This window comes from Accipiter gentilis, chromosome 18, assembly GCF_929443795.1.
Source record: "Accipiter gentilis chromosome 18, bAccGen1.1, whole genome shotgun sequence".
NCBI classification, from domain to species: Eukaryota; Metazoa; Chordata; class Aves; order Accipitriformes; family Accipitridae; genus Astur; species Astur gentilis.
Window position 1 is genome coordinate 26,249,461 of NC_064897.1, and position 25,643 is coordinate 26,275,103.

Consider the following 25,643-nt stretch of genomic DNA (forward strand, 5'->3'; position numbering starts at 1 on the left):
TTAGGAAACAAGAATTCGCATTGCTCTGAAAGGAGAATCAGCAAAACTAATTATTAACCTCCTCCCTACTCTGCTGCGATACAGAAAGTCAACAAATAACATTTCCTAAGCCAAACGCAAGAACCCGACGTGCGAGGCGGCTCTGACGGACACACGCTGCGCTTTCTTTGGTCACCGAACTTCCGAAATACACAGAGATCCTGAAGATGCGGCCAGATTGATACACGTCCCGCAGGCTGTCGAAGAAAACTGCCTGGTCATCTCAGGTGGATTCAAAAGGAAGAATGCAACCCGCATGCCTCCTCCAGTCCCTCCGACCGACCAGCCCTGGAGCGATCCCAGCAGAGATCTCCTGCCACGGCTCGGCAGGGACAAAGCGCTGCTCAACCCCATCGTACGCTGGGTGGGGGCGAACCCAGGACAGTTTGGGATTTACCACTGTACCTTTTAAATAGTTACAAAACATATACACAAATCTCTACAACCCTTAGGAACCCGGGGAAGGGAAGGGAGCATTGAGAACACAGCACAAGGCAGGCAGCAGGAGCATCTGCTTTCGGATTCCCAAGAGAGAGGAGGAGAAGAAGAGAGAGAGGTTTCATATCATTAGATTAGAATGGAAACCACAGGGCAGGAAAATGCATTCAGATTTTTTTTTTTTTTTCCTGAGGTGGAGGAAGAACCCAAGAGTGAGTGAGTGGCCTCCAGAAAGATCCATTTCCTTTGCTTCACCATCAGATCACCAAACTGTTGTTTTTCCATTATTAAGTGAATACCAGGTGCTTCGTGCAGCTACACCCCACTCAAACACTGGGGGCTCCCATTTTCATGCTAAGCAGGAATAATCTTGCATTCTTTTTAAAACAGGAATTATTTTGCGTAGAGAAGGATGCAAAGATACCACAAAATTACGCTTTGGGTGTTTTCTCATTCTGTTCAGATTCTGCCCCATCCCTCATACAGGCTATCAGTTTTGCAACTGCTTTTTGCTGTAAGACAACAAAAAAGCAGTAGAAAACGGCATGGTCAAGGACTGAAGAACACATCTTTGGATTGCTTTCCTTTTTTATATATTTATTAAGGGCTCAGGATAAAATTTGTCAAGGAGCTCTTCAGCTATAATTTTTGTTTTAACTGAAAACCAGAAACCTTGGGCTTTAACAACTGCACAAGAAGGTACTTTTCATAGTCATAAATCAAGTCTTCGCAGAAATCCTCCAACGTTAGTGTTGCCTAGAAGGGGAAAGAGCAGCCGTAGGCACTTAATACAGGGCTGTATGGATGGAAAAGAGAGAATGAGGTTCATGTGTGGAGAAGAAAACACTGTTCTGGAAAGCACAGGCAGTGGGGGATGAAGGATAGAGCTCACCACTTTGCCGGGCCAGTTATTTTTGTTCTTTCTTTTGCAATTACATCCAAACAAGTAGGGATTTGGTAGAGGCCAGAGGCTATTCCCAAAGCCAAATAGAAATTACTAAAATCAAGACTAATTCACAGATAGCTCTGGCCTATAAATATCAGAAGAACAGCAGAGAGCAGAATAAATATTTACAAACTCAGCATAGCTGATTGTTTTGGTAAAGCATATAGATTTTTATCCACACAGGGAAATAAAGCTCTCTAACTAAGCCATATAGACATTTACTTGTTGAGACTGTCTTATTAAAAAAAAACAAAACAAAACAAAACCAAAACAAAAACCATGGTATTAAGCACAAACAAAGGATGGGGAAAGGGCTAACACTCATTTCGTTTGTGTACAGATCAACCGCTTTCTGGTTTCCAGCTAATACAGAGACTGAAGAATTTCAGAATGCATCTTGAGCAACGTGGGCGGAAATTTGCAGAGGGCTCTGAACATGAACATACCCCAGAATATATGTTGAAGCAAAGAGGCCATCTTAAGACTGTGAACCTCAAATCCAAGCGAAAGGCATAGACTCTAAACTTAGCTTAGCTTAGCTGAATTGCAACTTCAAAATCTCTTGTGTGCATGCACACATGTGCACACACGTGTGTGGGGGGAGGAGGGAAACTTTGTTTTAATTGAAAATGGGAATCTTAGCATTGATTAAGTCAAGCAGAGTATAGACATGCACTGTGCAAGCTACCCCCATAGAGCTTTGGCAATGCACCTCGCTCCTGACCTGCAAAACTCCCTGCTATTCCAGTGCTGAACCTCCTGGGCAGAGAGAGAATCACATCAATTTGTCATTGTGGTGATACTGGTTACGTGATGAGAACCAATTGCCAATTAGGACAAAGATCACTGAATCTCTCTGCAGCTGACCTGAGCAACATTTGAAATCTCACCTCCAGAGAAATAAATTATCTTTTAACCCTCAATAAAACCTCCCTCTTAATATATAGGGCTGTGAATGCAAATTCAGTGGGGAGAAGACCACGTGGGGCAGGGCAAGTGGAGTGAGGATGCTTGTATTAAGCATCAAATATCTCAAACATGAAAAGTCAGTATCTCAGAAGTGCTGAGTAAGTCTGCAAAACAGGGTAGATAAAATCCTTTCACATATGAGATATGACAGGTCTTCTATAGAAATATTTTAATGTAACCTGTTGGGGGGGTGGGGGGGGCTAGGCTTTGTTCTTCCAGTCTCCCATCACACAAAGCTGTTTTACCTTATTCTGCCTTCCCCACAGGGCACTAGTGCAATGGGAACGGGTTGGCATGAAGGCTCAAGGGACTGACTCCCTGTTTGTTCAAAAGGCTGGGAAACCTGATCCCACGTTACAGACAGGAGTGTCTAGGAGCATTTGTACATGCTGCCCAGAAATGACCATGCTCAGAGTCTGGAGTCAGAGGGAACAGGAGACAGTCCCCAAAATAGCTTTTCCCTTCCCCCATCACACTAATTCCTGCTGATCTCTACAGCGTATATTCTCTAGGCAATGAACTGCCTTTTACTCTGCAATCAAAACAAGAGAAGCGGGTACAGAAACAGGACTTACCTTCGAGCCACGCTCATTAAAGATTATCTCTACATCAAGGATTTTGCCGAATTGCTGCAGAGAGACAAGAGGGAAAAAAAAAAAAAAAGATTTATTTTTGGCAATCCATTTTTCCTACCTTTTGGGGGCTGGCTTAGTGCAAGAAGGGAGTTGAGAATATTTCCATTTCTAGCATACAGACAAAGGCATAAAATCCCAGTGACGTGACCCAGTTCTCTTGGGTTAGGACATGTGGGTCCTCTTGGTCACAGACCCCAGATTTTCTCACAAAAGTCTAAAGGAAGAAAAACAATCTCCAGAAGAGTTTTAGGGATTTGAAGCAGCTTTTCTTTCCCCCCTTTTAATCTAAACAATTCTTTTCTCCCTCATTCTACTATTTCATCTAAGACATGGCTATATGATTTCATCTCAGACATCTAACAACATTTCTCAAATGTAATTCAGCATTTCATCTTCCTCCTGAAGTGGCTATCACAAAGAGAAACTTAACAGCGATGTTGTTTCTCTGGAGGGAATAGTCACATAAGACTTCCAACCTCAGGGATTCCAAACTCTGAATCTCCTTCCCTCCCCCTCCCTTTACTTTCCAAAGCTCCAAGCCTTCAAAAGAATTGGTGGCAGATTCAGAAACCGTGAAAACGGCCAACTCCCAACAGCTTGTTTTTCAGAAAAAGATCATTCCACTTCAACCTGTGATGTACAGGAGACTGTCGATAACCTAGGCAAGTTTATCGCATACGATAGAAGTCTGACCTCTGCCTGGAGCCCCCGAGGAGAGCAGGGCCCCACCACCCTGCACTGTTTCAACAACTGCCTCCGAAGAGCTCCCTACTTGGCACAGAAAAAAAGTGGGAAACGAGAGCTACAACCTAGGAAGGAGATTTACCACATTCTGTGGAACCATATATAGATCACAACCTTCACCTTGGAACATATTAAAATATTTTTATTGAACTGGCCAGATTCAATCCAGTAACCTATAGGTAAAACCATGACCACTGCAACGGAGCCCTGCAATGCTCTGTCCTCTAGAAGTGTCGATGTTTTATTTCCAAACTGGAGCTCTGCTCTCCAGAAAGACAGGTCTAAGATCTCATTTTCAGGAGCGTACATACGGAGCAGTCTTCGTTCTAGAGACGTATACTGCACTCAAACCAATGCTGTATCTGAGCCCCATTATTTACAAAAGCTTCCATCAACATGGTTGTGATCTCGCTGGTTGCAGAAGGTTGAAAGGGGGTAGCAAATGAAGGAAGGGTCAACAAGAAAAGAAAGGATGGTTTTACAGTTAGGAAAGATGATGAACACAGCCTCCGGGCACTGGGACACTCTCCACTTCGCCACAGTGCTCTTAATATACTATTTGCCATTTTTTTTAAATTAGCATTTCTATTAGGAGTCAAATGGGTATCATGCTTATTTTGTGGGTGCCCTGCTTGAAAGACTTGTGGCCAGATTTGCAAACATGGAACATTTACAACAGCGAGCCATGCTGGCTGAGGAGAAGCTCTGAATATGTAAAGCAATAAAAAGCCATTAAGTCCCTCGAACAAGTATTCCACAACTGTCTTTAAGCAAACAAAACGCTTCCAACAATTTTAGCTATAGCTTCTGTCTGCTTCCATTCTCCGTTCTTAAAAAGGAGATAGCTGTATTCTTTTACAAATGTTGGTTCACAGATGTTGTTTTTACTGTTCTATTGTTTAAGGACAATACTTGATCTTCTATTCATCCCAAGAACAATTGAATTCACAATATCCCACGTTACACGAAGTTTGAATAATGCTAACGTAAACATGCATCTTCCTTGAAACCTCAACATCTCGACAGCTTAGGCTTGATCCATGCTGGATCCTCTTTTGACCACTGCTGTGCCAATCACAGCTAAAATGCATTTTCTATTTCTATCCCACGCTTGGTGTGGGCTTGTCTATAAAGGAGATTAGCCGTTGATTGCTTTTTGTTGTCTTTGTTGCATATGGCTTGGGCACTGCCATGAAAGAAATCAGTCATGTTTGCTTTCTTGGTAGGCTATTTCAGTGTCATTACACGACAGGGGCTGAACCAATTTAACAGCTCGTGGCTGCTGAAGGGCTGTCCCTGCTCCCTTGTCCTTCCTTGTCTGGTCTGCCCAGCTTCCTAAAGCTGGCCCCAGTTTTCATTCTCACCTGTAGATAAACTGATACAGCTCACCGATCCTGCAAAAAAATTCCCAACAAAAGGAATAAATACAAGGGTTTTGACCGTTTACTGATCTGAAGTGCTTCAAAGGGTCAGGCGAGCATTAGGGCTCTGAGAAGCAAAAGGGAGCAGAGAGCAGAACACCCTGCCCGAGAGCAGGATCTGTCCCTGCCGGATCAGCTCAGCTGCCTAGCCTCGCGACACACGCTGAAACAGCCGGGCTCTCGATAAACGCAAATGCCAAAATTATTTTCAAATCTTCAAAGCCATCAAAAAAAATCACCGTTTTCTACCTCATTAGAATGGTCTTGAAAGAGAACAAACTGTGCAGCTTCTGGTGCACAATTCTGCCGTGCCATCTTCCCCTTTCTCCACACCCAGCTGGCCCTGGATCCTCGGGTACGACTGCCAGCACCGCCTGCCAGCCCCGCGCGGCTGAGCTCACCGCGCAGGCTTTCCACACCAATAGGAAATCCTGTCTCGTGCGTTTAATTTCTCGTGGTTGACAAAAAGCTGGCGGTAACGCTGAGCACGAGCGGTCTGACCTAGCTCCGTGAGAGGTGGCAGGGCCGCCTCCCTGCCCCGTAGATGATGGAGGTACGTGGTTTTCTAGATGACAGAATTAAGATCACCAAATCCTGCGGTTGCAGCGAGGGCACGCTTGACGTCTACTGCAATGGGCTACATCCACCCGTGCAAACCGCCCCATCTCTTTTCTACCTAGGAACTGTGGGTGTATGAAGAGGCAGGAGGGAAGGACCTGCTTGGGAGAGAAGGAACAGAGACAACAGGGGCTGACTGCTGAACCGAGGTTTGCTGGGCAAGAGTTTCCTGCTCCGTGAAATTCCCTGGAAGAAAGCAGCATGGCCGCGAGGCAGGAGAACGTGCGCTGGGCTCTTCAAGACCCTGCCGCAACCGTTACCACAGCTGCTCCGACAGCTCCTAACACCGCGGCTCTTGTCCTCACTGCTGCGACCGTTACAGCAGGTCCAGCACTGGAGGCACTTTTTTTTTTGGTAGCGTGCCAGAAGTTTCCTGAAGAACGAAAGCAGGAAAAAAAAAAAGAACTAGTTCATTTTAACAGTTTACATCTCCTTCAAATCTGAATCTAATTTAGTGGAACATGAAAAGGCACTTTGTTCTCTGATGGTGCTTCCCCTACCAAATGTCAACAGCCTACTGCAAACAATGGAAGTTTTAAGAGCTCCTTAGCGAAAGGTCACAATTTTTGTATGGAAAATGCTAGGCTGTCTAAATAAAAGGGTCAACGCCAAATGGACATGGATCCATAGTAATTTTTTAAAATCATGTATACAGGCATGTTTGTATTTTCCAGCAGACAGAGGGTCTGGCCAAATCAAACGAGATCCATGCTTAGGTCATCCATGAAGACTAACCCTCTAGTCTCTAACCTTGAAGACATGAATCACTGTTCTCACAGGATTTCTTCACTCAACGATTACCAAGAATGTCTACTTACAACCCTGCACAGCAGCAGGGGAAAAAACTCCTCAGCAGAGTTCACCACCTCTGAAGAAAGCATTGCAGGACTACACATCTCAAACCACAGAATGGTTTGGGTTGGAAGGGACCTTAAAGATCATCTTGTTTGGGTGTTCCAGGGACACCTTCCCCTAGACCAGGCTGCTCAAAGCCCCATCCAACCTGGCCCTGAACACTGCCAGGGATGGGGCAGCCACAGCTCCTCTGGGCAACCTGCTCCAGTGCCTCACCACCCTCACAGCAAACAATTTCTTCCTAATATCTAATCTAAATCTATCCTCTTTCAGTTTAAAACCGTTATCCATCATCCTATCTTTACATTCCCTGATAAAGACTCCCTCCACATCTTTCTTGTAGGCCCCATTTAGGTACTGGAAGGCTGCCACAGGGTCTCCCTGGAGCCTTCTCTTCTCCAGGCTGAACAACCCCAACTCTCTCAGCCTGTCCTCATAGGAGAGGTGCTCCAGCCCTCTGATCATCTTGGTGGCCCTCCTCTGGGCTCGCTCCAACAGCTCCATGTCCTTCTTATGTTGGGGGCCCCAGCACTGAACGCAGTACTGCAGGTGGGGGCTCATGAGAGCAGAATGGCAAAACCACCTCCCTCAACCTGCTAGCCTTACTTCTTTTCAGGCAGCCCAGGATGCGACTGGCTTTCCGGGCTGCGAGCGCACATTGCTGGCTCATATTGAGTTTTTCGTCCACTAATACCCCCAAGTCCTTTTCCACATGCTTCCCACCATGACTTAAGAAGCTTGCTATGTGACCAAGAAGCCAGCATCCCCCAACACACGTCAGGTCGTGGAAGAAGCCTCCTCCACGAACTGCTCATGCACACGTCGTATGACGGATAGATAGACAAACACACACGCTTCCAGTCATGCTGTGGCACAGGAGCTACAGCATCCTGTTCTATCTTAGTCCTCCGTTCCCTGGACTGACCTTGTACCAGCTTTTAGTTATTTTTCTGTAAAGCAGGTAAATGAGAATCATCTCCTCTACAACGGTAGCAGGGGCTGTTGGAAATAACAGTTTTAAGAGGCATAAAGTTATTAACAGACATCAGCTATGACCAGAGACCAATTTTCTTGCTTGAACATGATGTACCTTATCATAGATGCAAGGGCATTGTGCAAGGAAGGGTATATGCATGCTGTGTGTTTCTTTCCACACAGATGACATGAAGGCAGCAGATTTTTCCAGCAGAGGCCATAACTACATTAGATATAATAAATTTGAGAGATCTGGCACCAGAGAGCATTTGCCTTCCAAGGCACTGACAGTTTGGTAGGGCCCCTCCTGTATGCTCCATTCCAGCTGGCCCTGCCTCCTCTCCCTGTCTAGAGCTTTCAAAATCAGCTCCAAAACATGCCAGACAAATAATTTAACCCTAAAGATGCAAAAACCAGGGAGTACCAGGCGAATTCTCTAGAAATCACGGAACAACAAAAGGTAACGCGAGCCACCATTCAACAACCTGGCAGCCCTACAAGAGAACTCTATGCTCAAGCAGCTTTGCACCGGCCCCACAAAATACACTCGGAAATGAGTGCAGCGAACTAACTAAACCTCGAAGGTGCCAAACAGTCCATTCTCAAAGATGGTGAAAATTCAAAATAGCCAGAAAACCAACCTTCTATACAAGAAACCATTTCAGGTCCTCAGGCTTTTGGTGCATAAGCAAGAGCATTTCATATGGAGGACAGGTCCATGCTGCAGAGAAAGTCCTTACCCCAACTCCCAGCTCCACGGGATATCCTTCCAGCTGAGAACAGCTGGCTCCATCCGAGCGTGTATCAGCCAGTGCTTAGTTATGGCAGCACGGGGTCTGCCAGAGCTACACGCGGCTATCAGTGCATGAACTTCCTCACCTAGAGCTGGGTCACATCTCTTCAAAATAGCGGGGCCAACCCTGCTACGGCCAACCCTGCTCAGCCAAGCGGCACCAGCATGCTCTGCTGACAGGAAGACAGAAACATTGAGGATTTATAAACCGAAGCACTACCATAGTTTACCAACTGAACAGACAGTCAACAAGCACCAACAAGTCCTTATTATGGTTGACCTGTTGCCCAATAAAACGCATGTTTTCTAAGAAACCAGACTTTAAAAGGAAGCTGCACGAAAAGTACAGATTTCTAACGGGATTTACAGATCGCAGCCATCCCAGCAAACAAAGTGACGAGGAACATACTTTCTCAGGCATTTGTTATCGTCTGACTCACCAATAAAAAGGTTTTCACACAAAACAGCGAAACGGGGGCGAACAGTACCACAGGGTACCGCTCCAGAGGTCTTAACAGCAGGCCAGCTTCCAGGTCTACACTTCCAGCTCCTTGTCCCTGCCTTGCGCCGTCCCCAGAGGTGGGACTGCACCGCAACCTGGTCCTGCTGCCACAGAAAAGGCACTTGAACCCATGCCCACAACAGCAGCATGCATTCAAAGCTCACTTTGAGAGGACTCACACATGTAGTCTGAATCCATGTAAAATTGGGTTGTAAAAGACAACTCCATCTGATTTTATCCAGGCCTTTTATGCAAGTAAATCCAGCTACAGCACAGCACTGCTTCCCAAACGATGTTCAGACCACTCTCACTGCAGACTCTTCCAGTAACTCATACGAAAACCTAAACAAATCTTAGATAACAGCATGATCCAGCCATCGCTGCCTTCCACCAGACAGTCACTACAGAAGTTTCTATGTCCTCTGGCGTCGGCACACGGTTCTTGCAGAGCAAGACAGACAGTACCATAGTTGCTGACGGCTGCGGCAGCACAGGTACCGCTGTGCAGAAGTACCAGGGTCGCCAGCGCAGCCGCGCAGAAAAAGCAGGACCCTCAAGCAGCAGAGAGCGCACCAGTCCTGCCCTGTGACAGGGCTGGAGCTCGCTCTCATCGCAGGGAGAGCCTGGAAATGAGAATTATCACAAAGAGGCCACCTTGTGTCAGAATGTTTCCTCTCCAATACTGGCGCGCAGGACCTTGTTATGCGTGTTCGGTGGCCAGTACTATTTGGAGATGAAAAAACTAAAATACATCTCGCTATACAGAAGACAGGACCTCCTCCTTCAGATGTCCAATCCACTCAGAAGAAAGCAGAGGCCCTTTCAGCAACTTTCCTACTGCTGTACTTCAGCCCTCACTGCATCAACACCTGCAGGTCAGAGCTTCTTGGTCTGTTGCATTATTTACCTACTCACTTTAACGCCTAATGAGTCGTTTTCTGCCACTGCCAATACTTATGTATCATAAATTACTTGTGTATTTAAATTTATTTACTGGCAAATACAGACTTCAAATTCTACCAAATTCTTGGTGAGAAAGAGCTGTAGTTTAACTTGTTATTGGTTTAGCCTCAAACTTTAGGCTCATGGAGATGTTTTGCACTTGACACCAGAATGAAGTTGGATGAGAAATTATATCCACGGAGATATTTTAGGAAGTGCAAAGTGCCAAAATGTTTCCCCAGAGGCCGAGATCTGAAGGCTACAAGAGCTTCCAAAAATATCTGAGCTCCCCGAGCTGTGTTGTTTAGGTCACACAAAGCAGTGGTCTACCACAAACATATACCATCAAGAACCTCGCAGTAGGGACATGAATTATGCTTAGAAAAGGAAAAGGATAACAACATTACCTGCCTTAAAAATCTAATGTTAAAAAAAAAAAGTAGCTACTATTCTGTCACCTTTAATAAATGAAATTATTAATAACTTCATTAACTGAAAGTTATTAAATGTGACAGAATGTTCATCAACATGTAAAACAGCTATGCATTATTACTGCTGTAGCTGATAACACACAAAACCCCTTTATCAGCTGGGCTGATGATATTCCCCAACAGAAGCAGTTAACAGCCTACAAGTTAGTAGGAATGGAGTGAGCATGTTGTAAAAAAGGCAATGTCTCCATCTGAAGCCAGAGCCCGAGAGAATTCACACCCTGTAGTGTACTATCCCACCTGCACCTGCAATCGTCATCAACACAGTCCTTATTTTTATCTTATACTATCTCCTTTTTTAAAAATAGTTTAAGATTCTTGAGCAAAGAGCATTTCACCATGGTTAATTCTGAGAAACGTCAATTCTGCCTCCTCATACTGTTGCTCTCACAACAGATAAGAAGGATTTAGTGCACAGACACCCATATGAACTACCAAAACGATCCATTTTGCTTGGTTTAGTGGAGGCAATTAATGATTCAGCTTGAGAACAGATGGATTTTCCTCCTGCAGGCAGTCCAACCCGGCCTCCATCTTCCCCAGGAGACTCTGAAGTCCAGAACTGACCAGAGTAACCCGGTCAATTTTATACTGGGAGGAAAACTGCTTCTTGAAGCCGGAGAGGGAAGGACTGAAGCTATCAGCCATGAGGTACCAGCACAGACACTATCATAGCACAAAGTTGAAAGGACTGGAGACACGCCGAGGGAAATGGGAGTCCAGTAAGGAAGGGGACAGCCTACCAGCAGTTAAGGAGAAGGCTACTACCATCACGTCAGAGTCCCTACACACACACTAGCCAAAGAATGTCCCTCAAACTGGGTAATAAGATTTTTAAAAAGAGTTGTTAACTTGTTTTTAACACTGATGGCAACTCTTCTACTCCCTGGTAAGCTGTTCCATTGTTTAAATTAGCCTAAATGACTAAGAATTTTTCTTTTATTTCAAGGTTAATTGTGTTAATTCTCAGCTTCCAACTGGAAAATCTTATTATGACTACAAACAAGACCTAAACCCCCTATTAGTAGGTATCATCCATGCATAAGCACCTGTACAGAACAGACTTGTCATCTCCCAACCTCTCATTAATAAGCTGAGTAAATCATGTACCCAACACCTTACACGGTTAAAAAGCCACTCATCTTCCAAGTCCTAGATTATATTTTTGGTCCTAAACTGATCTCAGAACTGAACAAAATTAGGCAGTCACCGTCTTGTCAACTTTGAACATGAGCAAGATCACATCCCTCCTTCAGCCTAATACCCCCCTTTGCCTTGCTGAAGCAGCTATCTTCAATGATCTCTAGTACTCTCCCAAATCAGTGTTTTCCAAAGAAAGCTTTCCATCCTACAAGCACAGCCTGGTTCCCACATACTCCGTACTCTGCACTGAGCTGCACCAAACATGTTTTTGTGGGATTTATCATCAGTTAACCAGGCATTTCAAGTCATTCTCTAAGAGTAACCTTATCTTTCTCTTTCCTCCTCCTCAGATAAGTTTTTAACTGCAAACCTCACTGGCAAGGTTTTAATAGTCCTGTCTCCATGGGTTGATACAGATACTGAGTAGGACTGCGACTCAAACAGATCCCTGGGGAAACTGACACTAGAAACAGTCTTGATCACTAAAGTCCCCCCAATAACTACTACTTTTTATTACCTACCATTAAAGAGGTTTTTAATCCCCCTAATGTGTGTTGTGTTTGAGATAAGTCTTCTTTTTCTTAAAAATCAATATTAGTCACTTTGACAAACTCAATTGGTTGAACAATGTTCAGCGATTTTAAGTATTGCTTTGTACAAGGTTGTCAAAATAGACAAGACAGTTTTTCTCTGAAAAGATGTGTATTACCTTATACAAAGTCATGCTGAAGAGATATTACACCATTTCTTCAGATTCTAATGCTTTTTAAAACTTTCCAAAATTGTTTTTATCTTGGATCAACGTATGCATGCATAGTTAGTAGCTCTTTGGGGCATCTCTTTCAATTTTTTCAATAGTGAATCCTGGTGGGCAGCGTTCCAGCCTTCTGCAACTCCCCTAGCTTAAAAGAATTGGCTAAAAATTAACATTAATGAATAAAAGAGCTCCTTGCTTTGGCTATTATCTTTGGACATACCTTATCTAGATCTGCTTGTTTTTAAATATTAGCAAGCACTGTCTCATCCTCCTTTCTTATAAACTATATACAAAACCAGATATGGTATAAATAACCTCCTCTTAAATCATAAACACTGCAAGTTGGGGGGGGTTGTTGGTTTTTCTGTTTAGTTTTTGTTTGTTTTGTTGTTATTTGTGGGTGTGTCCATCCCCCCCCAAACACACAACTATTTCCTAATTTTATATTGTACCTACACCTAGATCTTTTCTCTTTGCATGTAAAAGATTGATGCCTTCTCCTCTGAACCTACATCACCAATATCGCCATGATTAGAGCATTTCCTTTCTCACCTGCTTCTTCAAGTTTGCAATTACATTCACTGCTGTTTACTTCCTCCTCCTCTTCATCCTCCCTGCCTAATGTGGAGAATGCTTTCTGTTTTATTAACACAGTTTCAGTGGCTGTGGAATCATGCCTTTTTGGCCATCAGTATGATTTTGTTGAATTGTTTATAGCTTCCATTAACACTCCCCTTTTAAAGGTATCTTCCCAGGCAGTTATCCTGCCAATTGTTTAAACTTGAAGAAACAGACTTTTCTAAAGCTCCTTACATTACTGCCTGATGCCATATTCTGTTTGCACAAAGTAAATACAGACAAATAACAATCACTGGTACCTAGGCAACCGTGGGATTTCAGGTCAGCCATTAACTCTTCTTTATCTGCTGGAACAAGGTCAACTATTGATTTATTCCACAGTGGGTGCAGAACTGTGTGCATTAAAAAATGACCTATTCCTTCTAGAAGCTTTCTGGAAGTCTTTTTATTGGCATCATGAAATGTCAAGTAAATATTACCTGTTTTAAGCAGCCTATTTTATTTGCCTCCCTGTAAGAAGCATATACATAAGGAAATGTTTGTTCCATTCCTGAGGATATCTCGGGGACCTGTTAGAAACACATTAACAGGTGAGAGATGGTTTCAAACTCGAATAACTTGAATTTGTCTGGAAATCCTTATGTCCGCAGCTCTCACAAACAGTGAAGATTTAGAAAGCAGTATGTAATATCCATTTAATCACACATGGGACAGCACATCTGAAGTCCACCTCTACTCAAGTCTGGACAAAAGCATTTGCTAGTGTTCTGCACCCCAGGACTGGGCTGACCTCTTGCATGCTGTTCCATCCTCAGGGGACTTCTTTACTCCCTCCCTACCATCACATTTATTTCTTCCTCCACGGCTTTGCTGTCTACCCAATTCCTCTCTTTGTACAGTAGCTTGGGAAAATGACTCCAGGCAAGGATTTTGAGTCTCTCAGATATGACGTTGAGGAGATGTGACCTGACACACAGAAGGCAGAGGGAGGAGATGGGGGTTACAGGCTAGCCACAGCTGAAGACTCAGACAACCATGAGTCCCCTGTAGGAGAAAGGGTTGGTTTCAGTGAGTCACCCAAGGGAAAGCATCCTGATCCTGAAAAAGAAATAGGAGCAAGGAGGATTCAGAGAAACACTCTCCTGCTTGAGGCTCTGAGCATGCTGAGAGAAGCAGCACTGAGAGAAAAACAGAGATGAGCAAGAACCATTGATTATTTCTGTGGCAAAGTAGCAAAGATCTCTATTATGGGAAAATGGCGCATGGCTTTTTTTTGTGTCCCAAAACAAGAATACTCTTCTGGAAGGCATACCTCTCAGCAAGCACAGGGCCAAGGTGAACTACAGCAAAAGGTTTTACAGGGAATTTACCCTGTTAAAATCACATCATTGTCCTGGAACTGGAGATGATATTTAGTGAAAAAATAAACAAACAACAAATAACTTGAGGGCCACTAGAAACCAACTCATAGAGTGTATTTTCCCACCCCTTGTATGTACAACAAGTGGCACTGTACGGGCCCAAAAAACAATAGGAAGCCTTAATGCAAGCAGTTAGGCTGCATTTTCTACAAGTCACTTCTCAGGACAGCAGTTCATTCAAATTGCCTGGGTCTCCCAATCTGGAAAGCAGAAATAAGAGTCACCATGACAGGGACTTTCTTGTCATTTCTGTCTCATCCATATCCCCCACACCAGGGGCACAGGGAGAAACAGCATCAAGGTGAACGAGTGTGAAAGAGGCCAGTCATCAAGCCAAGCAGCGGTCCCAAAGGAAGGGGCAGCAACAACATGGAACAATTTATGTAAGCGATGCAGCTCCCAGGAGAGGGGAGTAGCAGTAGCGCAGAGCAGGACATGCTAAATACAGATTGTAGCAGGTGGTCCAAGAACTGGCTGTGATTTCAGCAACCGGTTTATCCAAACCGGACGGAACTGCCTACTGCACAGCCCTGCAACAGCAAAAAGCAAAAAAACACAAAAGCAGAACAAGCAACTGAGAAGATTCAGCAGTCACAGATTGCCAGAGTTTCACCCTGAAAACATTCCCACAGATGTCAAGAGTGTGACCATCTAATGTAGGAACAACACGGAAGCAAACCCAGGCCTCTTGCAACAGAATCACAATTTTGGCTGGGACCTACCTCCAGAGGTCATTTAGTGCAACACCTACTCAAAGCAGGTCTAATGAGACCTGGTTGGCCAGGCTGTGTCCAGTCAAGTCAAATAACTTCAAGGATGGAGGCTCCACAACCTCTCTCAGCAACATGTTCCACTATTTAACCACCCTCGCAGTAAAAAAAACCCAAACCAAACCAAAACAAAAAAAACAACCCGATATCTAATTTAAATTTCCCATGTTCCAACTTGTGTTTGTTGCCTCTCCTCTCATCATTACACACAACCAGAAAGAACCTGGCCACATCTTTTCCATATCCTCTGATCAGGTAGTTGCAGAAAACAAAAATATCCCCCCTCTGCCTTCTCTTCTCAAAGTTGAACAGGCCCAGGTCTTAGACTCTGCTCACATGCCATGCTGTCCAGTCCCCTGAACATCTTAGTGGTGCCCACTGGGCTTGCTCCAGTATCTCACTTCGACGAAGTGCACTTCTTGCCCTGGAGAGCCCAAACTGGACACAGCATCCTAGACGCAGTCCAACAACTGCTGAAGATGGGGGGTGGGGGGGGGGGGGAGGATCACTTCCCTGGGCTTGCTGGCTACACTCACTAACACAGCCCAGGACACAGTCGGATGCCTTTGCTGCAAGGGCACGCTGCTGCTTGTGTTCGATTTGTTGTTCATCGGGACCCCCAAGTCTTTTACTGCAGAGCATCTTCCTGGACAACTGGCCCCCAGCCTGTACTGCTGCAGGGTTACTCCCTCCCAGATGGAAGGCTTGAAACTCGCTTTTGGTGAGTATCTTAAGAATCCTGTCAGCCCATTTTTCCAGCCTGGCCAGGTCCCCCTGAATAGCAGCCTTGCCCTTCTACATTTTGACCACTCCTCTCCCTTTTCTCATCCACAAAATAGCTTCTTAAGGATATGGAAAAGTTCAAGAACAAAGAGCAAAGATCTCTCACAATATATACCAACTGGGACTCTTGCTGAAGACCAGCAGTGAAATTTTTAACATTTCTGCACACTTTGTTCACTTTGTACTGTCCAAGCTATGAACAGATAAGCCCAATTCTTCTCTCATTTATAGCAGCCTAAGCTTGGAGACCATGAATTTGACACAATTACATACTGTAACGTTACTCTCCATGTGAAAGTGTGTGTGCATGCATACACACCCACACAGATGGCTCAAGAGATGGAACAACTGAAACAGGAACACTGCAAGATTTTGGAGGAGAAGCTGGCTATGCAGTTAGGACCAAGGTATACACTCAAAGCCTAAGGTAGCAAGAGGAACCTTAGCTTTGCTCTTTCCTGACTCAAGTCCTCTGCACTGCATCTTAAACAGGGAGCAACATTTAAAGTCTGTTAACTTTATAAATGATAAGAAATATTTCTGAAGACTTTAAAACATGCCACCAACCAAGGATGTTACCACCATAGCAACAGGTCAAGGATTCCTGATGATGATTATGTAGATAACTTCACCTGAAGGTTAGGTCATGAAGCATCTAACTCATTTATCGCTGTGTCCACATGGAATGAGTCACCACCTGTACTCATGTGAATAAACTCTTCCTCAAAGGACTTACAAATTGAGAATGATGAATAGCATACAAAGATTAGGAAAGACAAACTATTTGGTCAAAAGAAACAGAATGTACATCATACACAATGTAAAATACCATTTGACTTGCACCAGCTTTTCCACATGCAATAGCTAGCTGGCCAATTTCTTGCAGCAATTTTTCATCGCAGAAGTGGATCATGAAGAGAGGCATAAATATTGCAACAAGTTTCTAAGCAACTGAAAAACAGTGCTTTGCAAGGGATATATTAAGTCAATGTTTAATCCTAGTCTTTACTGGGAAATAAGGTGAAGTTTTGTTTTTTTTTCCAAACCAATTGTTAGGTTACACTCAACATCTAGATATGAACAACACAGTTATAGTTTTCATGTGTATTTACCAGCTGAGGTAAACATTACCAATTGTCCTAGTCCTGCAAATATTTTACAGTGTACTGACTAAATGGAGGGGAAAGGCCTTTTCCTTCACATGAAAACACTAGCACCATGTGTCCTGTCCGTGGGGAAGAAGAATCTGCTGTGTCTTAAAAGGTGCTGGTAACTTACCCCAAACATCTGCCGAAGGTCAGGATCTCGAAAGCGGAAGGGAATGTTAGACACATGAAGTCGTTTTGGAGTGGATTTGCTCTCGGTATTCTCACTGCTCTGTGTCTGTGATTGCTGTCCATCTGTCTGTGCCCCTCCTTCTGTCTGCTGAAATCAGAAAGACAAAAGTATGCGCATGAATAGAAACCACACAAATTCCTTTCACGTGCTTTGTCTATCTCCTTTTAGGTATTAATATTACACTCGCGATTGCGGTTTCTGAATGCTTGACAATTATTTTGATAAAGCCAGTAATGCTCAACAATTGATCTGTTGTTCTTGCCCTCCCTTCCCATGAGTAAACAGTAATGAGATCTCAGCCTCCCTCCCCTCAGATCACCTTTCAGCTTAGTAGATTTGCCTTTGGTTTTCTTAAATTGCTTCTCTCTTTTCCCTGTTCTTCCTCACTTCAGCTGCCACCATATGAAAGCTCTAATGAAGAGGCGGATCTTTCATATCCTGAAGCTGGGAGGTAGTACCGCCACTCTAATCTCATGTGGCAGGATGTTCATGCAATCATCAAAATCCCACAGCTGAAGTGGCAGCTCTTCACCGGGCCAATACCAGAAATGCATCCCCAGGCAAAACGGCATCTGCTCTGCCAAGCTCCCTTCAGAGAAACATTACCCCAAAAGAAGATCTATAATTAAATGGTAAAATCCATATATGAACAGCTTACGGATGTCTTTGATTAACTTTTCTTGTACATTTAAAAGTCAGCCCAGGGACAGGAAACAGTCATCACCACTGCAGGATTTATAAAAAGTCCAAGCGCTACTTTCTGCTACCAATTCCATAGCTAAAACAAGGGAATTTGTTCCAGCGTTCCCAAGCACTGACTGGTACAGCAAAGCCAGGTCAAGGGGTACTGGAGCACAGAAAAAGTACAGCAAGAAGGGGCAGAGGAATAAGGGAGACCAGAGCGTGCCAGAGGAGAGACCTAATGCCCCCACAGAGATGACAGGCAGGGGAGAAGAAAGGATGAGAACCTCAGCTACTTGTGTTGGGCTTAGACTAAAAGGTGGTAAAATTTGAGCACAGCACTAAATATAAAGGCAAGGCCCCTTTGCAAAATGGCTTGATGAGAAAATGGTATTTTTCGCACCATAGTCAGAAAAATTACCTCAAAAAACTCGCAGCTACAGAACAAAGTGGACCGCAATTTGATGGGTTTAACTGCTCTGTCCCTTTCCAAGGCAAGCACTAACAGACCAAGGTAGTCAAAAAGCACCCACCCACTCACTCCATCTCCTGCTACTTGCCTCAGCCTCCTAGGAGTCATGTTTTGACCACCTGTGTGATGCACTTTCAAGTGTCATTTCATTTCTTTAGATGCCAACCTGACTTCTTCCTTAACCCATCAAGTGAAAAGAAGTTCTATGAGAAGGCAAGGACCACATAATTGCTAGAGTCAGCCTTTTTTAGGCACCTTCAAGAACATACACAGGCCTTAAAACTAAAGAATTAAGAGTAGGGATTTTTTTATTGTTTTGGGGGCCTCTTTTTTTTTTTTTTTTCGGGTTTTAAAAACACAATTTGCATACCAAAGAGGAAAGAAATCTTAGGAGAGTTGCCCACACTGACTCCCCAACCACTGGCTGGACTTGCCAGACTGCTTTGCACATCATTCAATATACAATACTTCACGAATATTTGGAAAGAAACATCTCTCCACAGACGAGCTAAACTGGCGACATTAAAAGAGCCTCTTCTGGCCAGAAATATCTCTTACAGACATGACCTTGAACTTATGTATTGGTTATAAAGCACTAACAAGAGCAAGCAAACAGTAAGCACTGGGGTCTTGTCATGCTGAGCAAAGCAGTGGCAGCTTTCCATTTTATTTCTGTAGGGCTGTGCAGGCAGCACAAAACATGTTTGATCTGGTTAGTATAAATTAAGCCGTGATAGGAAAAATGGAGATACTGCCCAGATGGATACTACTCCCCAGAGCCATGCAAGTCTCAGGAGAAGCCTAGCAGGATGAAGCATTTTTATTTGGCTAAGACTCATCCATCCCCCAAACATCAAATTTTCAAGAACAACCTCTGAAACTTCCATTTGATCGTATCTAAAAAGATGCCTCCCCCTCCCCAAGTTCCTCCTCTTCTCCTGTCCTCACCGCTATGACAAAATCCATCTCCAAACATCCAGAGAGTGCACCCTAGGGGAAGAATCGATGCAGCTGGCTTACGATTAAATCACACTATGCTATTTGGTGGTTTTATTTTTATGGCTCCATCAGAGTCCTTTGCTCCTCAGGGCAAATCTGTCCAAGAAGGACAAAACACAGGGGTAGCCCCATCCATCACCACTACACACAACGCCTGCAAGTGAGTGCTCCAAAATAACTCCCCCAAATCATCAACACTCCTGCTAAAAGGGATCTCTACAATCCATTTTGGAGCCCTGCTGCTGCAGTTTGCCAAATCTCATGTTTTCTACGGCTTTGCATGGAACTGGCAAGCAGGCAAACACCCATGCACACCGGTGCATCCTCAAAACGCTAGTGTATCTTCTGCAGTGTGAATGAGGAAAGGCACAGATTCTGAATGGTGACGACAAAGATGTTTTAGTCTTTAAATTCAAACAGAGGTTGCACAGGACTGGATCTGCTGCTTCCACAGGGGAGGAAGCCGGGAGGTTGTTTGCACTCCTCTCCCATCCATTTGCTTGCAGGCAGAGGGCAGAACTCCTTACTTACCAAGGGTGCAATGTATCATGTACAGTGGCCTGCTCAAAACCACTCACAGCTGTTCCTGCATATGGCAGAGGGCTGCTGCCACACAGGAGTCATTTTGCAGCACATGTGATGTGTGTAATAAGACAAAGGCTTCAAACAGGAGAAACAATAGAAAGAACAGGGGATTTCAGTCCACTCTTACCTTTTTGACTACACTATGAGCCCCCAAATGCTTTTCAGGCTTTCATGTATCCTGATTTTTCAGCAGTAGTTTAACATTAAATATCTTCTCTCTCTGGATGTTGTAGCTCCCTCATTTCTACCATCCATGGCCCTAAGGTAAGATTTGAACTTTCAGCCACTATAACATTATCTCAGTACTTTTGTCTACTGCCACACGTTCAGCTACAACATAAACGAAAGAAATAGTCTCCTCAGATCTTGCTCCCCCTCCCCCTTTTATAGTTATTCCTTGTCTTAATTCATTAGGAAGGAGATGAAAGGAAGGGCCTGGAGCCTGTTCTCAGGCAGCACATAATGGAGACTGGCAACAGCACCACCCTGACCAAGCCAGATGATAAAAGCCTGCATTTCACCGAGCACCCACTCCCCACCCTGACTCCTTCCCCACGCCGAGTTTCAGCTCCTTCCTTCTGGCCTCATGTCAACACTTCGCAGTGAAGAACCAGCCCTCTCCCTTCACCACAGACAGCAATTCAGCTCGGAAGGGAGCTAATCCATGTTCCCTAGGTCTCAATGCCTGTCGTCAGGCACCGCAGAGACATGCTGCGGCAAAGATCCCGCGTTTAGAACAGCACTGGATCCACCTTACCTCCTCAGCATAGTCTGCGTAACATATACTTATGCAGGTGATAATGTCATTCACGCCTGCACATGTAAGCTTTGAGCTCTGCTCAAGGTCACCGAGAAACGTATCGGAGCTCAGGACACGCGCAGTATGTGCTTCTTTTTTAACTACTTGCTGCCTGTGCTCCCTTGCCGGCTCCTCTCTTACACCCACCAGCAGTAAGGAAACCCTAAGCAAGAAGAGGCAGCTGCAAAGAGAAGCACGGATGTATACGTGCGCACTTACGCACGTAAAAGGGGAGAAGGACACCTGGCAACACAAGGGTGTTCTGAAAGGTTTAGGGGCAGCTCTACAGCTATCTTCCCACTTCTCAACTAGACTCTTCTGTCCTAAAGCAGCTGGTGAACAAGCAATCGCTGAGAATTTCTCCTCGGCGGGAGGGAGGCAGGGGCTCCGGCACCACCTGAGCTCGGAGCAGATCTCCATCTGCACGGCCAGACAGAGGGCTACCTCCCCAACGAGCCAAACACCAATGCGACAGGCCAGCACAGAGACTATTAATACCCAGCACATGCTGTTTCCATCTCCCACTTGCTTCTAGAACTGGAACCGCTTCAGGTCCAAGTTATAGAAAAGCAAAAAAACATCCCCCCCATCCTCTCCCCCAGGAAGCAGGCGGTCCAAAAATGTTGCAAATCATAATGAGGAGGTTAAGAGCCATAAATCACCGCAAAGAAAATATTTACAAAATACAAACTGTAACTAACAACTATATTTAAAAGGGGACTTGGGTGGTTTACAAAATCCGGGAGACAGACTCTGCTCACTCCACTGCTTCTAGACCAGTCTCAGATCCAAAAAAAAAAGAAAAGAAAAAAAAAAAAGACCTTGTTTGGATCAAGAGCTTGAGGAACCGTGTGGAGACAAGGACTGAAAGCTATGACTGGCAGAAGGCAATCTTCCCACTGCAAAGGAGAGTACAGTCAACATGGGAAGATCTCTGCAACTTCCAGGGAAGAACCCACATCAAAACAACCAGTCACCCACCAGTGAACAGATATCCATCCACTGAGCCCTTTCGGTGGCAAAACGAGCGAAGCGTTAGGCACTAGACACAAACCCTCTCTCCTGCCCCACCACGCTCTACCAGAGTAGGGCTGAGGTCCTACACATCCCAGAGCAAAGGGCATGGGAACTGTTGCTGCTTTAATGACACTTGTTTAGCAGACAGAAGACCACAGGGCTAATAATCACCTTTCAACAGCAGTAAACTTAATTTTAGAATTATATCCACGTACTTGATTTTTCAGAGATGCCAACAGTGTTAAGAAAAGAACTGGGCTACACTACAGGCACAATTAACAACGTGCAAAACTACTTTGTATGCCAAAAACCAGACAAAAAAAAAATCGCTAAGGACATACTAAATAATTTCTGCTAGGCTTTTAACTATTTTCAGTATAGTCAGATTAATTCAGGGCGTATTTTTTCTGATTGTTAGCTACCTGTTTTCAGACATACTGAAGCTTAAGTCATTTTGTTCACTTTCCTCATTAAATAAAGATACACGGCACCTGAAGTCGAGCACAAACCTAAAATAGGAAAGCATATAGGAAGCTTTGCTACCTATCCTGCACAACAAAGACATCTCTGATATGTCAGATAACATTTTCCATGTCATGATGTTTAAAATTACTTTGTTTTGCTGAGCAGCATTTTTTAATAGGATTCTTTGGTGCCTTCTTTTTATTTTTTTTAATATTTTTTTTTCCCTTTCAACAAAGTGGTGAAATGAAGCCTCCTGAAAGGCCTGCTCTGCTGGTCACAACATCAAACCCCTTGTGAGCAGTTCCAGCCCATTCCTCACAAAACAGGGATGCCCTGACAAGGCGAAGGAAGCAGCAAGACTTCCTGAGCTAGTGGCCACCCCTGGACCACTCCATTGACAGTGGCAGAAGAACAGCCACACCGTGACAGACTAAGATCCATCCAGCCCACTATCATCTTTCTGACAGCAGCCAAATCTGTGGCATCTGTGGAAGAATGTAAGAACAGGGCAAACGTTTGGTGGCTCTTCTCCAGCACAGCCTCCAGCAAACTGAGCCACTTGATGTCTCAACTTCCAAAGCATCCTATGGGCAAGAGTTCCAATGCTAAATTCTTCATTATATGGAAAAAACAAGAAACAAATACCTGGGTTTTTTCGTACGTGGCACCCAGTTATTTCCTGCCTGAGCCCTAGTAAGTGAAAAAGGGAAAGTTCCCTATTTTATTTCCCATACCATTCAATATTCTATGTACTTGTCATACGCCTTCATTCCTGTCAGCTCTTTTCATAAGTGAAGATTTCATTTCTTCTCATAAAGAACCTGCTACATCCCTTTCATCACCACTATTATCCTTCCCCGTACTACTTCTAGATCTGCCATAACCTTTCAGAGATATGCAGAAGTACCTCAGCTGTATACTCTAACATAATGATATTTGCTGATTTATTTCCTATTTCTCTTTCGAAATCATTTTTAGATCTGCCTCACTAGACACAAGTCTACAAGTGCTGACAATAATCGGCCTCATACTCAAAATAATAAAATAATCTGCCTCGTACTCAAAGCAAATTCCTGATGTTAAATGTCAGAGTTTACTACCTCCAGACAGCAATTTCCAAGCTGAGGTGGCCAAACAATCAGCAGCTAGCTACTTATTCGAAGCTAGTTCTTCCTCACGTCTACCTGCTCAGCAGTATCAAAAGATAAGTGAGGATATTCATTAAACATACTCTTCACCTGAAATACCTCACATGAGCAATTGCTTTAATTACTAAAGTGATCAAAAATAATTACAGAGGAAAATTCCGCAATCTCAGACTAGGCAAGAAGTACCCAAGGGAAAGTAATCATTATAACATCATCCGTGTGTTACAAAAGTCAGCTGAGGAACCCTTGATGCCGTTGGCTCCCTTCTTTCCAAACCCTTGCTAGATGTATGGGGCACAGCTGGATGACCGAGCAGCTCCCCTGTCCTGCTTCTGAACACAATACGTGGGGGTCCCCCACGACAGATGTGTTTCCTTTAAGAAATGAGAAAGGCAACGTCCCTTTATGGTATAGCAGATGAGTTAAATGTGTTTCGGTATGGCACGTCAAGAAGCCGGGAGACGCGATGCTCTGTAATTAAATAATGCTTTATATTGCTTCATGGCAACGTAACACCAAGGCGACAGCACCTGCCATTTTCATGCAAAGTAATTTACATAAACTTATTCCTCTACTTCTGTACCTCCAGCTGCATTCCATAATTTATACAGACACACAAATTCTTCCCTCTGACATTAACAAGAGAAATGAGTTGAATAATCAGCTCACAGTATTAAGTGCATTGCATTTACTATCAAGCAAGGTTTTTTAGTTCAGTGGATGATTAATCTTCCCTCCACGGGTAGAGTACCAGGAGATGCAGAGAGCTGACAATTGCTCTCGGCTTCTGGCCATGCACTCCATACGCTTACCTTGCAACAACAGCACTTGCTGGATCCCTCCAAGAGCTGCTCTAATTCATTAACCCAGCAAAAGAATTGGACAGCTTTCTGCCAGGTCAGTGAATTAAAGTGGCTCACGTAAGGAATGCCAGAGCCAGTAAATAGGAGTGGGAGTTTGCGCTTGAAGCCAGATCTCTCCTTTCTGACAGCGGTGAATCTTTAGATCAGCTCAGCTGCCAGAGGTACTGCAGCCTAATTAGCATCTCCACTTGCAGCTATCTGTGCTGGGCGTCTCCGTTAGGGATAAGCGCACTAATGTAAACCACGAAGGGGGAAGGGGGAAGAAACCAGAAGACCCAGCACCGTACGAGTGAAATGCAGAGCGTCAACGGTTTAAGAGACAGGCTGCAACAGGCAGACCGAGTAGGCCAAATATGGTCCGATACCTCAGTCTATTTTTAATCCAGGTCTTTTCAGCTGTGCTTTGGGACAGTATCAAGAGAAAGGACAGATGCTTGGAGATGGAGATCGGGAGACCCACATGCCAGGCAAGAAACAAAGCCCCACAGATGAGGCTTGATCCTAAAATAAAAAAAAGATTCCACAATATTAAGCTGTTTGTATTACACCACCTATTGTGCCAATTTCTCTTCCATGCCCCTGCTCCGAGAGCTTTAAATGCTTTCCGCTACTCAGACCTCCAGAACCAAGCTCGTCCTTAGCTGATGACACCAACCAGTCATTCCCCTTCGCTCAGGGCTTTTAGACTGCGTAGGAAGGCACGGACTTTGACCCTCAAAATTTATTTTACTTAAGTTCACTGCTGATGTTTGACCTCCGGCTTCCAGACCACTGTCTATCAACTCAGACACCACAGCTGATCTCAAATCATTCTATCTGACTTGCCCACCACAATCCGCAGAGTTTCTGTGAAATGGTGCTCCCACCCAGTGTGTCAGGGACTCCGTTATAGACCCCATTCCATTGCTGCATAACGTCTTACCAACCAGATGAAACTCCCCTTTCCACGAGGGACCTTTAAGCCACCCCAAATTCTCTCCTACTTTTGCGATTATCCTAAAGGCTACCAGCCTGGAAAGCAGGAAAGCCCCGCCATCTGAGCGCACCTTTCGCTATCTCACTCTGTCCTGCCAACTGGCTCAAGCACAGGCCTTGTTCTTAAAAGCAAGGAGAGACCTTATCTGTCTGGCTGAAGGAATTTCTGAATTATCCCATGGGAGCACAGGCTTCAAGCCCGCAGCTAAAAAATCCACCGGCTGTTCGGTCTGGGGTATCGCCTTCACACACATGACAGCAGCTGCGCCTGTCAGTCCCAATAACGGGAGGGAAGGATCATACATCACTCAGGACGACTTTTTGCTCTATTAGAGTTAGCACTGTTGTTTGAGCAAGACAACAAAATGGTGAAAGGAAAAGATGCCTTAAAGCATAGCAGTCTAGTCCACATGGACTGAACATGTATATCAAACAAGTAACAACCAGCGTACGTGAGGGACAAGATGCTTGACGTTAGCT

At 44.4% G+C, this 25,643-nt stretch overlaps 1 protein-coding gene across 11 annotated transcripts in view; it reads right to left on the minus strand.

The window, feature by feature from the left end:
* RBFOX2 (RNA binding fox-1 homolog 2) overlaps positions 1–25,643 on the minus strand; it is a 173,325-nt gene that overhangs the window by 31,236 nt on the left and 116,446 nt on the right. For all 11 annotated transcript variants that reach the window (XM_049821576.1, XM_049821581.1, XM_049821579.1 and 8 more), the window contains 2 exons: positions 17,100–17,246; positions 2,968–3,021 (listed from right to left, as the gene is read on the minus strand). In XM_049821576.1, the coding sequence (XP_049677533.1) occupies positions 2,968–3,021; positions 17,100–17,246 (201 nt within the window). The remainder of the gene's footprint in view (positions 1–2,967; positions 3,022–17,099; positions 17,247–25,643) is intronic.